Below are 14,000 nucleotides of genomic sequence, written 5' to 3' on the forward strand. Positions count from 1 at the left end.
TCTTTGCTTTTGCTGCCTGGCAAACTTTTCTTCATCCTTCAGGGTTGCTCAGAAGGACTTTTCTTCTGAGAGCCTTCTTCATCTCATTCCATTTTCTCTAGCTATTTTCCTCCTTGACAAAGCAAATGGCAGCCTTTTCTTTGCCACCTCGTACCTGCTTCTGAATGTTAGAAGTACTAAATGTTAGAAGTCATCCGGAGATGACTCTGACTTGCACAGCCTCTCAATTAACCTGGGGGCTTCCTATTCATCTTTGTGTCCCTAGTGCCTTTTGGTATACAGTAGGTGCTTGGTAAATGTTTGTTGAACTAAACTGAACTGGAAAGGGAACCTTTATAGGGCAGGAAACTGTTTCATTCACGCCACATAGAAGACCACCTTTTCCAGCTGCTGTTGAAACAGACCTCGGGCTGCCTCACTTGATTTGGGGTGCCACAGTAGTACAAGAGACAAGGAAGACCTCAGTCTTCATGGAAGACTAAACCATGAAAATTACCAGAGATAACCATTTGCTTCATTTATCCAATGCCCTTCAGAGGCAAGCTTCCAAATCACAGGTTCACTCAGGAAATGCCAAAGAGATTCCCATTCAGACCTGTTGAAAACTTCACTCTCAATAACTATTTAGGCCACAAATATGTGTAAAGTCCCAGACTACACTTGTAAGTGTAGCCTGGAAATGTTTACCCCAACTGTGCACCATACATAAAAGCAATATAGTACACAGAAGAGGCTGGAGTGAACAAGCACCTCTCAGTAGCTTCCAGAAGCCCAGAATTCTGTGTGGGAGGCCCAGTGCAGGTGCCTCACAGCATGGTACAGGCAGAAGGGAGGAGTCTGGAGGCCAAATAACCATGTAGAGAGTCAGGCTCTCCTCTTCCTAGCTGTGTGATGTTGGGAATGTTGCTTAAATTCTCTGAGCCTTGGTTCCCGTGTCTGTTACAACAGTTTGGTAAGATTACTTCCCTCATTGAATTATCAAGAAGAATAAATGATGGTATATTTGAAAGTGTTTCTCATCTCTACAGTGCTTTAAAAAATATTTTTTCTCTTTCTTGAGCTAATGCTCCTGTAACTAATCTGTGTAGTGCTTCACGATCATAAGTTGGTGTGTACACGTGTGTGTGTGTGGCATGCGCATGCACGCATGTGTACATTCAGGACAGGGCATGTGCACTTCCTTTTATTGGATTCATCTGGAACCCCATAGTAAAATACACACTGGGACAGAGATTTCATGACATTCCTTTTTCCTCTCTTCACCTCTTCTCCTCCTAATGAGGGAGGTAAGAGCAAATATCACACCCTGTAGTTACTTTGTATATGTGAGACTCAAGGAAATACAGGATGCTGGCTCCAAAGCCAAGTGCATTATGTTTCCGTATCAAACAGATGTGTGTTTATCTGATTCTGAACCTTGCCCTGCATAGTCATTGAGAACTCTGAGTGGGGTTCAGAGTTCTTTCTTTTGACTGTGACTAAGTCTCAGTAGGGGAACAGCAGGATTAGGGCTACAACTGAGTTATTACAATAGCCAGAGTAGGCAACAATTTCAGAGTGATAATAACAGATGACAGAGACATGCCGCAGTGCAGTAGAATGAACTGGACACTGGATAGGGAGTTAGCAGATTCATGCTAATCAGCCCTGGCTTGGTCTTTAGGACTAACTTGACTGCAGCTCTAGCTGTGTTTCCCTGAGCAAGTTATTTTCCCTCTCTGGCTTCAGAAGTCATACTGTAAAATGAACCAGGTGATGTCTATATTTCCTTCCGGTTCTGATGGCGAAGGAAGGGAATCAACGCATTTTGGAATATCTGCCATAAACCTAGTGCAACCTACACCAAACAACTTTGAAGAGTCTGTAATTCTATAATTCCATCACACACAGAGAGAGTGAGGATTGTGTAGAAATATGCAGTCAGACCAACTTAGACTGAAATCTCAGCTTCATTATTTACCAGCAGTGTGACTTTATGCAAATTTATTAATGTCTTTAAGCCTCAGTCTTTTCATCTATAAAATGTCTTGTAACATAGTAAGTATACTTATATGCTTACAAGTCTACTCCTACTCTCTCTTTATACATTTTAAATTTCTTTTCTTTTTTCTTTTCTTTTTTTTTTTTTTTTTTTTTGAGATGGAGTCTAGCTCTGTCACCCAGGCTGGAGTGCAGTGGCGCAATCTTGGCTCACTGCAAGCTCCACCTCCCGGGTTCACACCATTCTCCTGCCTCAGCCACCTGAGTAGCTGGGACTACAGGCACCCGCCACCACACCTGGCTAATTTTTTGTATTTTTAGTAGAGACGGGGTTTCACCATGTTAGCCAGGATGGTCTCGATCTCCTGACCTCGTGATCCACCCGCCTCAGCCTCCCAAAGTGCTGGGATTACAGGTGTGAGCCACCGTGCCCGGCCTAAATTTCTTAAGTAGATTTCATCTGGTCTATTTCTCTTCTTTTTGGAGGAATAATCTAGGACTACAGAGATGAGTGAAGTAATGTAATATTAGGTCATGCAACTAGTTGGAGGCAAGGATGGGTCCTGAAGTCAGGATACTGATTGATTCTGAGCCTTGTGCTTATTTGCTGGATGTCTTCTTTATCATCCCCATTGGGGACAGCAAAGTCCTTCCCTGATAAGCAGCCCAGGGATATGTTAAAAAACAAAACAAAACAAAACAAAAAAAAAGTGTGATGATGAACTGCATTTATACACTAGACGCTTCCCAAGAACAGCCACTGGGCTTGGAAACAGTTCTCAGAGTTTGATGCTTAGCATTTCTTCCGCCTCCCACACCCTCTCCTTCTGCCATTTCACTTATTTAGGGACAGAACAGCCTTCTGTGGGGGGCAAATCAAAAGTTCTGTGTCGCACTTTTCCCTAGTCAAAGAACCAGAGAGGGTAGCTCTGTCCTCTTTTCTACCAGGTAGGCCACCAAAAGAACCAGCAGATGCTGGCTCGAGGTGATGAGGTTCACAAAAGGGAACTCCCATCAGTGCAGCTGCCCACTGGGGAGGATGCTGCAGGTGTCTCAGGAGGGCTCCGCAGCAGTGCTTTGGTTAAAATGATTCAAGTCCTGGGCACCATAAAGCATTAGTGAGGGTGGGTCTGCCATGAGGGCACAGCCCCCTCCCAACATTTTTAGAACTGAATTCAGGGGATTTATATTCCAGAGGGAGAAGAAAACTTTTATGGGCTTAAAATGAAGGAGTTTTTCATGCATGTGTCAGCACTAGCAATGCTATGTCCTAAGAACTGAAGCCAAAGCATTAAATAACATGACTGATAAGATTGTTGCATTTCCAGAGTAGGCACAAGCGGGAAAAATAAGGATGGCTTTTTGGAAAGTGTCTTTTCAGCAGTAGCAACCCCACGTGGTTCCAGCCTCCTAGGAGCCATATGTCTCCTCTCTTCCATCCCTCCTTTGTGTAGAAGTTTGATGCTCTCAGGGTGATAATCTCAGTTTGCATGGCCAAAGGCACACCTAGGCTGCTATATAGTAGGTTTGATTAGAGTCCAGGGGCTAGATGAGGTCATCTCCCCAAGCACTTCCTAGAGGGATCTGAGGAGGCAGGAGCCTTGGACTCCTAAGGAACAGCTGGGAGAATCCTCCAAGCAAAAATGCAGCCGTTATCTCTTGGGGTACTTTCAGCCCTGTTCACTTGAGAGGAGTTACCCGTCTGCCCCATTCCAACACTTAGAATATATTTTAAAAATGTTTTCATTTGCCAATCCTTTATATATCAGTTACAAAACAGAAACTCTTCCTCACTGCTAGAGAGAAGTGTAGAAGGAGGGAGAAAGAAAAAAAAATCTTGCCTGTAATTGAAGGCAGGTTGGGAGATGTTCACGCTTTGAAACGCTCCTTCTTGTGAAATGTTTATGAAACTTTCCACAAACGAGTTATGCAACTGGGACAACAGCTTTGATCATTTTCATCACCAGTGATATATTCATTAGTGTTGAGCTGTCTTCCCCCAGAGAGGGCCCTGTGAAAATGTCATGGGGAAGGGGTTAAAATGAGTACCCCAGCCCCACCGTGCCCCATCCCATGAACCCAAAACAGATGGTCAGTAAGGAGGTCCCAGTGTACGTCTGGGCCAGAACACCCCCTTTTCCATCACCGATGGTCTGTTCTCTCTCCTACCCTTGGGATGTATGTAATATTTTTTGGTAAACAAAGCACCAGAGGAGGGTCAGGAGACCACTCTCTTGTCAGAGTTTTGCCGGGGTGTTGTTGCTATATGAGTTTATAACCATCTCTGAGGCGCTCTGAGCCTCTGTGAGATGGAAGGGTGAACACTTGTCCTCACACCTCCTGGCTATGAGGGTAAAGCCAAGAAGGGATGTAGAAAGGGCTTCCACCTCCTTGGAAGGGGCTCTCTCCTTCCAGAATGAGGCTACTGCTTTCTGAAGTAAGTGATGTCAGAGAGTTCACTGGGATCAGAAAAGATAATCATCCCTGATACCTTTTTACCTCCCTGGTCACTGCCCAAGACTCAGTGTAATACCTTTGCACAGCACAGTGGGTGGAGAAGATCCTAAACTAACAAAGCTTGTCCAATAGCTGGACGGGCTGCTCAGTGGCTGTGGCAGGGCAGAGCACCCTGTGGTGGCCCACGTCTCCAGGGATGCTTCCGTCCCAAGTAAAGTCTGGAGAAACACTCCACTTGCATGAGAAGAACTGCCAAAGAGACCCTGGAGATGATCTTCTTGATTCCAGGCAGGCTGTGGGTTTGGTTGGGTTTTCACAAGCACAGGAGAGATTGGGTTTTCATCCAATTTGCCTCCGGTTCTCACATTAGAAGTCAATGGGATCCAACAGAAGTCTCTCTATCTCATCTTCCAGATCCACAACCAACACCCAGTTGCCTGGAAAGGTTCCAACCTTTTCCCCTTAACAGCTGTAAAAAGGGATTTTTGTAAATTCAGGAAGACTTTATTTCTTAATTTCTTCATTTCTGAACCCCTGAAAGTGTCAAAGATGTCTGTCGGAGGCCATGGGAATTGTCAATGTACCCTTCCTCCTTCCTGTTGAACTCAGCTAATAGAGACCGCTGATCAAAGCTGAGATTTGAGAACTTGTCCTCAAGAAAGCAGTGTCCTTTATTATCTTTCAATTTGGTTTGTTTAGGATTGTCTTCTTTTGGGGTTACTATCAGCACTTCACATCCAGAAGGTAATGAATTATGAAAAATAAAAGATTCCATATCCAAAGGAACCGTAAAGAAGATAAAAATAAATAAATAAATAAATAAATAAATAAAAATTATAAAAGAGTAAAAAGTCGGTCAAACAAATCAGAAAAATAATGCAGAGGTTGTCAGAAAGCCCCCAAACTTACACCCAAAGGGCTTTTCTGCTATCACGCACTTCATTTTTACATCTGGGAGGTCGGGAGTGCCCCCCAAAGAGTCTGAAAGGCAATTGATCCAGGAAGCAGATGAAAGGGTGCGTTTTCTTTTATGATGGCGCTGGTTTCTGAAATTAAGTGTTGCAGGAAGACCTGGCACAGATTCTAACAGATAGCACCCAGGTTGGAGGCAAAGCACATGTTTTCAAGCTCTGTCATAGTTGCCTCTCCTTATCTCTCCCTTGTGCATAATGAGTCTACAGAGGAACCCTGCCACTTGCCTCCGAGATGGAAGTGGGCCAAGCTGCCAGAGGCTGTTCCACCAGCATGATTTTACCTCCAGTGCTCCATGTTCTCCCTCTGTCCCCCTTCCTCCATCCTGCCTCCCCAGTACCCTCTGGGATGGCGGATGCCTGGGGGCAGGAGGAGGTTATGCAGGGAAGAGGTGGGGACCACAAAGGCTTGGCTTAAGTAAAATCTCCTCTCAGAGCAAACCTTAAAGTTGTAGTGGTGGTGGTCATTTTGAAATAAGTAGTTTATCATCTATTTCTAGTTTTTAAAAACTTGCTAACACATGTTTTCCTGGAATCTAAGGATGTGGAAACTCTAATTTTGGGGAGAAGAACTAGGACACCAGAGTTTCTTAGAGGTGCCAAGTGTGGATGGGCACAGTTGAAGGGGCATGGGGCAAAGAAGTGGGACTCTTGGAGACAACTCCCAGGAAGCCATGTTTTTTGAATTTTCTGAATGTCTGACTCTCTGCCCCCACAGTGCTATTTCCCATCTCTCCCGCTTCCTTCTCTTTGCTTCCAGAGTTCCATAATAGTCTCCTTAAGTGAGAGGAATGATTTCCAAAGACTGTCCCTGAAACAGCCATCTTCTTACCAACTTATGTGCAACCAGGGCTTCTTGGTGTTATTTAGATCTGCTTTGTCTAAGAACACAGCAGCAACCTGGACGGGCCAGGTCTACCAAATGCACTAGGGAACTGGAATTTGTAATTCCATTTGTCGACAGGGAGAAAAATCATGGGCTATCATACAATAGATGGGGAAACTGAGTCCCATAGAGGCTCAAGATTACATAGTAAATTAGAGTCAGAGTTAGGGCTAGAAACAAGATCAGCATTCGATGCACCTGTTCAACATTTTCTCCCCTGTAACTCATTGGAGGCTGTGGAGAAATGGGTTTTGCTTGTGTCTTTTGTTCAATTAATGTTCATTGGGTTTTCACTATGTGAAAGGTACCATATTTAGGACATTAGCTCCCTCCTCTAATGTTAGTAGTATCTTCCTAACTGTCCAACCAAAGAGAATTCTTTTTCATTTTATCTAACTTTTATTTGAAGTTCAGGGGTACATGTCCAGGTTTGTTATACAGGCAAACTTGTATCATGGGAGTTTGTTGTACAGATTATTTCATCACCCACATATTAAGCTGATTTTTGCTGATCTCTCTCCTCTCACCTTCTACCCTCCAATAGGCCCCAGTGTGTGTTGTTCTCCTCTATGTGTTCTCATCATTTAGCTCACACTTATAAGTGAGAACATGTGGTATCTGGTTTTCTGTTCCTGCATGAGTTTACTAAGGATAATGGCCTTCAGCTTCATCCATGTTCCTGCACAGGACATGATCTCATTCCTTTTATGGCTGCATAGTATTCCGTGGTGTATATATACCACATTTTCTTTATCCAGTCTATCATTGACCGGCATTTAGGTTGATTCCATGTCTTTGCTATGAATAGTGTTGCAGTGAACATAACCTGTGCATGTGTCTTTATAATAGAGCTGTTTATAAGGAATTCCTTCTTTAGTGATCCAAAGCACCATTTTTTTCCGCAAGGATTAAGCACAAGTTTAGCTGTTAATCTGAACTTTTGACTTAGGTTAAACTAACACAAACAGAAGGTATTCCAGGATGCCAGTGATACTCACAGTGTAGACCAAGAAAATGGTTTAAGCCAGCGTCTCTATGGCCAAGAGTTTCTATCTGGATAGGGAACAACCAGATGTCCGCATAGGAGGGTCTTCCCAATATCCCTTATAAGGTATGGTCTAGAGCTCGTGCCCCTGTCACATTATATGAATTTAAAGTCACATGGACACCCTCCCAAGGGACTTCCTGAAAAGCTGCAAGAGGGTAGCTTTCCTGGGATAGGAGGAGGGGTAGGCACAAGCAGCACTTCCTGCCCTGCCCTGGGACACCTGGGAAGCCCACGCGTGGGTGGTTAGTGCTGTCATTGCAGGGTGGTGGAGACTGGAGAAAGGTTGGAAACCACCACGGGCCCCTCAGGCTGTAACTACAGCATTGGCTGTGAGGGAGACATGCCTTCACCTGTAGGGAGACAGGCAAAGACTGTCACTAAAGCCACACAGGTGAAGAGGGCCAGCTGCAGAGGCAGACACAGAGGATGGAGAGGTGTGGAGACAAATGGGATGGGGAGGGAGACTCCTCCAGATCAGTGGTGCCCAGATTTTGGGGTTTCATAGATGAGATTCCATTGAGGAAAATAAGACACAGAATTTGGGGGAGATCAGTAAAGGGTTGCCAGTTTTTTACTCTGTGAGGTAAAGAGTTTTAAGAATGGCATTTAGGATCACTATGCTGTCCTAAATATATTTTAACCTTCTTCCTCCTAAGAAAAAAAAAAATCATCTCAGAATTTCTAAGAATTTAATCCATTTTTTTTAAGAGACAGGATCTCACTATGTCACCTAGGCTAGAGTGCAGTGGCGTGATCATAGCTCACTGCAGCCTCAAACTCCTGGGCTCGAATGATCCTCCCATCTCAGCCTCCCAAGTAGCTGAGACTATAGGCATGTAACACCATGACTGGCTAATTTTTTTTTTTTTTTTTTTTTTTTTTAGTTTAGAGATGAAGTCTTGCTATGCTGCCCAGGCTGGTCTCCAATTCCTACATTAAGCCCTATTTTTGAAAGTCACTACACTATCATTTTTGTCATTTCAGGGTCACTCACACAGGCCTCTGCCCAGCTGCCCTGGCTGGAAGGGCGCACACAGGCAGGAAAAGTAAGCTGCAGCCCAGTAGGCCCTGGGCTAGCTCTCTCCTCTCTAGGCTGGTCACTCCTTTCCTGCCTGGATCTTCCTGCCGTTTCCATCTCTGACTGCCTGATGGGATCCAGCACTGACACTCTCCTCTTGCTTCCACTTGCAGATTAAAACCGAAGATCTCAGTGACTCCCTGCAGCAGACCCTCTCCCATCGGCCATGCCACCTGAGTCAAGGACCTGCCATGATGTCCGGAAACCAAATGTCTGGGGTGAATGCCAGCCCATGTCAGGTAACCCTGATTTTCACAGTGGGCCAGTGTGTTTAACTCAATCCCTCTGTGAAATGCTCGACTTCCATGCTTGGTACTCTGTGAATCCATATCAGTCTAAAGAACCCCCTGCAGGCAATGTGGGAAAGAGATCTGGAGGCTGTGAGTGGGGTTCTAAAACAGTCCTCTTACAGGTGAAGCCTAGCTAGGGATGTGAAGAGGGAGGCCTCTACTTCTCAGGGACAAAAAGGAGCCAGGCTTGCCAAAGCCAAGGACCTAACAGCTGAGCTGCTGGTGTCTGCCAGCCATGTTCAGGGGAATCCTAAGTTGACGGCTGCTGCTGCAGTTGGAGAATGTTTCTGTCCCCATTGGGCCCACTCTGCCTCCCCTAAGGTTTTATGTTAGAGCCAAACTAGAATGGAGTGCTGGTGGGGGAAGAAAGAGGCGTCTGAGATAGTAAGAGCCAAGGTCCGGGAGGGCGTTCACGTGATGAGACCTCTTCTCAGCAGGGATCACCCGGGGGAGAAAGAGCCACCCCTTTCTGGAAACACATAAGAATATGCATCTGTCCCTTCACCTTCCATTCAGCAAGGCTTCTCAGGTCTTCTCTATGTGCACAAACCTAAGCTCAACCCCATGGGGCACAGAGCTCTGGGGTCTCCATTGCAGAGGACTCCCCGATCCCCCAAGCATTGGAATTATTAGTCCTATGTCCTGGGCTGGTAGGAGAAACCCTGGACTTTTTGTTTAACTAATTGGTTTTGTTAAGAATGAGTAGCTTGCTCCACCCCCCAACTCCCACCCTGACACCCTCCAGGAAAGATTCGGGCCCAGGAAACAGCCAAGGCATGGCTTTTAGCATAATCAAGTGGCATGAGATTAAAAAAGAATTGGACAGTTGGGGATTGCATGTTATCTCTAGGATAAACTTTGAGAGATGGGTCATACCCAGGTTTGCCTTCAGGGCATTTTACAGTCTAGTTGGGAGACAGGACTGACACATACAAAAATTAACTCAGGAGGCAAGGGTTAAGTAACAATATGTAGTAAGGACTCCTAGGCTGAGGGCAGAAGCTGTAACAATACTAGCGTTAATGGAGTAGCTACTATTTGCTAGACACTGGGGATACACAGTGGCATAAAGCAAGGTCAGCCTGCAAAGTCTCCGAGTCTGGAGACGCCTGGGACAGATGTGTGGCAGGCAGATGGGGCTGATGTCCCCAGCTTGTAAATGCCGTGGTGTATGTGTATCTTTCCGTGTGTAGGACATGGCTTCCCTCCATCCGCTCCAGCAGCTTGTGCTGGTTCCCGGCCACTTACAGTCTGTATCCCAGTTCCTGCTATCTCAGACCCAGCCTGGGCAGCAAGGTAAGAACCCTGGGGGTTTCCACATAGACCAAGTCCAGTCAAGTGCTGCTGCTGCTGCTGCTGCTTTTTGCTGGGTGAGGGGGCCTAACTGGAGAGCATGCGTCAGTCAGTCACCCATCTGCTATTAAGACCTACTTATCCACCCCAGGGTCTGAGGAAGGGACTCTGGCAATGCTCCTCCAGGCTTAGTCTCCTTCTCTGCTTCCCCTTCCCCGCCTCCTGTTGGGTGGTCTGGCCCACCTCCTCAATTTCGTGGTGAGTGGAGATGGAAGGTGCAGGCGTGGAGCAGAGCTATGCTGTACAAGGGAGGGGAAGCGCCCTGGGAAATGCAGTACAGACAAGTCCCAATTCCTTGGAAATCTCTCCTGGACACAGATTCAGACTTGCTTCCTGGAAGCCTGGCTGTGATTCTATTTGGAGAGAGCAGCAGTGCCACCCACAGGTTGTAGAAAGGGTGTTCAGGTTTTCTTTGGCAGGGAGGTAACTCGCAGAGAACTTCTCCCTGGCCAAGAGCAAATAGATTGAACTATTAATAAATAGCTAACATTTCTTGAGCATGATGTGCCAGGAGCTCTTCTGAGTAATTTTTCTGACATTCCTCAAAATAACCTTGTACAGTATGTAGTTCTATTATGCCTCTGGTGACCTACTGGGAAGTTCTAGAACCGTTTAGCTGAGACCCATACTCTTGGTCATCACACTGTTCTGCCTGTCCCACTCCCATCTCCACCAACTAGGGTCAAAAGTGATGGAGGGTTGGCCAGGCTCGGTGGCTCATGCCTGTAATCCCAGCACTTTGGGAGGCCAAGGTGGGCGGATCACTTGAGGCCAGAAGTTCAAGACCAGCCTGGCCAACATGGTAAAACTCTGTCTCCACTAATAATACAAAAATTAGCCAGTGTGGTGGTGCATACCTGAGGTTTAGGCAAGAAAATCACCGGAACCTGGGACGCAGAGGTTGCAGTGAGCCAAGATTGCACCACTGTCCTCCAGGCTGGGCGACAGAGCAAGACTCTGTCTCTGGAAAAAAAAAAAAAAAAAAAGTAATGGAGGAAGTATAAACTCTCTCCTGTTGCACAAATCCCAAGTAGAGGCTTTGGAAATCCAGAATCCAAACAAAATGCAACTCTGCCTTCCGCCCTTAGCACCTGCACAAATGACAGTCACTATCTTTAGTTTCCAAGGTACCTCAGAATATTATGGTGATGAATGAGACCCTATTTGAATTTTTAAGTGTTTATTTTGGTTAAAAAATAAACATCATACTCCTGGAATGGAAAAGGGAAGGTAACAGTTTAATTTGTTTTCAGAAGACTGGAGAGTGACATGAAAATGGCCCAGGCTTATAACCACCTAGGTCAGTGTATGATGTAGTGGTGGAAAGACACTTCCAAATTTGGAGTCAGAAAAATTTATCGGTTTCTTTAAAAGGTCACTTACTAACTGTGTGTTTTGGGGAAAGTTACCTAACCTCTCTGAGCTTCCATTTCCTCTTCTGAAAAAATGGGATAATAGCAAGGCTCTGCCTCATGAGATTATTGAGAGTCACTCGAAATAATGCATGTGAAAAGGCTGTATCCATTTCAACTGCCATGTCAGAATTGCCATTAGTACCCAAGCCTCTCAACTCCCAGTTCAGGATTCCTTATAAGAGCTTTCTTGACTATGTATTTTAATAATGAACAATGAAGCCCTGACTTTTTGAGACTGAAGAGCATAAAGGTTCAACATCAGCAGATGCTGTACATTGTGACCCAGAACAGCCTAGGGAAAACAGAGACCCCAAGGTGCTGTTGAGTGACAAGCGATTGGGGTGACCAACCCCATTGTCTGCTTTGGTGGTTTGATGGCCCCACTCCTGCTGGGAGAGTGAGCCACCAACCAGGCAGAGTCCCTTATGTACAGTTTTCCTGGGGAGGATGGAGAAGCAGGTGTAATACATACTGCCCAAGGGAGTTTCCAGAGGCTTGGCCCTGGACTTTCCCTCCTCTCTCAGCTCCCCCTCCCAAGTATAAAATGTCCTGGTCAGCCATATGCCTCTGGCTAAGGCCCACTGCCCTTTAGAGCTGTATGGTCGCATCTGCTTGGTCTGGCATCCTCGCAGATTTGATTGGGCCTCTGTAGCCGTAACCCAGCTACTTCTCCTGCAGGGAAAGCCAAAATCCTCAGCCCTAGCTTGAATTCTCAGCAGCCACCCTGCATCCCTTCCCTTCCTGGGTTTCTTCAGCTCTGGTAATCAGATCCCAGAGTAGATCCTCTTGACCCTCCTTAGCCTCTGCGCCTCTCCAGACAGGCGGGCAGGTGGAAGGACTGGTTTGGGGACTGCTGTTTACATGTCTGTTTATCCCTGTATCTGATTTGCCTCCACCTGTATGTGGCAATGCCTGGCAGTGCTAGGAGGGCCTCTCCATGGGACTTGAGGTGGGTGGAGGGACATGATCAGGTGGCAGGGGGTGGGGACAGTGATCCTGGTGCCAAAGTTGTAGCACATGTCTTTCAAATAGCCTGGATTTTATTTGTCTGTTCCTTTGTCCCTCCCCTTTCACCCAGGTCTGCAGCCAAATCTCCTCCCCTTTCCACAGCAACAAAGCAGTCTCCTCCTCCCACAGACTGGGCCGGGACTGGCATCCCAGGTAAACAACCCCATTCTTCCTGTTTCCTCTAGGAATGTCTCAGCTCTCACTGAGTTTAACTCACTGGTTTCCCCCTACCCCTTTAACAGGGCACTAACCCCTCTGGGGAGAGGGGATAGCAGGGAACTATCCATTGGCACAGGGGAAATCCAAGCTACAGCAAGAGGGGGACAATTTACCAAGTGTCACTGGTGGGGCCACAGTTAGAACCCAGAGATTCCAGCTCCCAGGCCAGCCTCCTTCATGCTCTGGGCACTGAACTCCAGCCCTGCACAGGCCCCAGCATTGCTCCTCTGAGAGCCAGGCTCAGCTAACTTCTCAGGCATACCAAGGTGGCCACGAACTCTACCTAGGTGCTCTCAAGCCCCAAGAGGGAGATTAGAATACCACAGACCTGATGTCCGAGACCACAAAGCCAGTGTCTTTCACCTCTGGGCCACTATTCCAGATTGCCTCCTGCAGTGGGCACGTATATAGGCCAGTGGGCTGAGGTCTGGGAGAGTGGTTGTTTGCAGAGCTGCCATGGTTCCACACAGCACCTTTTTTCCAACTAGGAAAAAGGCACCTCTTCTTCTGGCCAGGTGCAGTCTCGTGCCAAGGTGCACAGATTGGCGACAGCAGCATGAGCTGTATCTTAGCTGCCATTCCTCCCCTGATCTTGGTGCCCCTGTACAGTTAATAACCTGCACAGCTGCATGAGATGGCTCCGCACAGATGGTTGGGCAGAATGGTTGGGAATGACTACAAAGATCTCTGTGCTAAGATCCCCATGGCTCACCAAGAGCCCTGCCTTCAGAGAGGGCTGAGGCCACTGAAAGTACCTGGAGGGGAAGCTCGCCATCTAGTGGTTGAAATGGGGACACCGGCATCATAAGCTGCTCTTCCACCTCCTCCTGGCTGCCCTCTCCAGAATCTCATAGTCATGGGCTTACAGCTGGAAGAGATCTTAGAATATTGAAGATCAACTCTCATCTCTTATCATATTTTGGCATGGAGAGACTGGTAGCAGAGAGACCACATAGAAGATTATGAAGATCATCCAGGGGAGGGGTCATAAAGGATTGGCTTAGAGTTGTGGCAATAAGAAGAGGGGATGATTGAGGGGATGCTTTGGGAAGTTGAATCAGTGCAGTTTGCCAGTGGATTGGAGATGAAAGGAGGAGGGAGACGGTGTAGCAGAGAGCCCCATAAGTCTTTGTCAAATGAAAGAACAAATGATTTAATGAAAAGGAAGGTTCAAAGAGGACTGGGGCTTTGTCCTGAGGGTCTGGTCTATGCCACACTCTCCTCATACATCCCCTCCCTGCAAACTAGGACCAAATTCATGGTGGTTTCAGACTAAAAGACCCTTCACTGGGGGA

General features: G+C 46.6%; 1 protein-coding gene across 7 annotated transcripts in view; it reads left to right on the forward strand.

Moving 5' to 3' along the window:
* Positions 1–14,000, forward strand: part of POU2F3 (POU class 2 homeobox 3) — an 82,722-nt gene that overhangs the window by 51,154 nt on the left and 17,568 nt on the right. For all 7 annotated transcript variants that reach the window (XM_054439144.2, XM_054439146.2, XM_054439150.2 and 4 more), the window contains 3 exons: positions 8,534–8,659; positions 9,904–10,006; positions 12,557–12,639. In XM_054439144.2, coding sequence (XP_054295119.1) covers positions 8,534–8,659; positions 9,904–10,006; positions 12,557–12,639 — 312 coding nt within the window. The remainder of the gene's footprint in view (positions 1–8,533; positions 8,660–9,903; positions 10,007–12,556; positions 12,640–14,000) is intronic.

Source organism: Pongo pygmaeus, chromosome 9 (genome assembly GCF_028885625.2).
Source record: "Pongo pygmaeus isolate AG05252 chromosome 9, NHGRI_mPonPyg2-v2.0_pri, whole genome shotgun sequence".
NCBI classification, from domain to species: domain Eukaryota; kingdom Metazoa; phylum Chordata; class Mammalia; order Primates; family Hominidae; genus Pongo; species Pongo pygmaeus.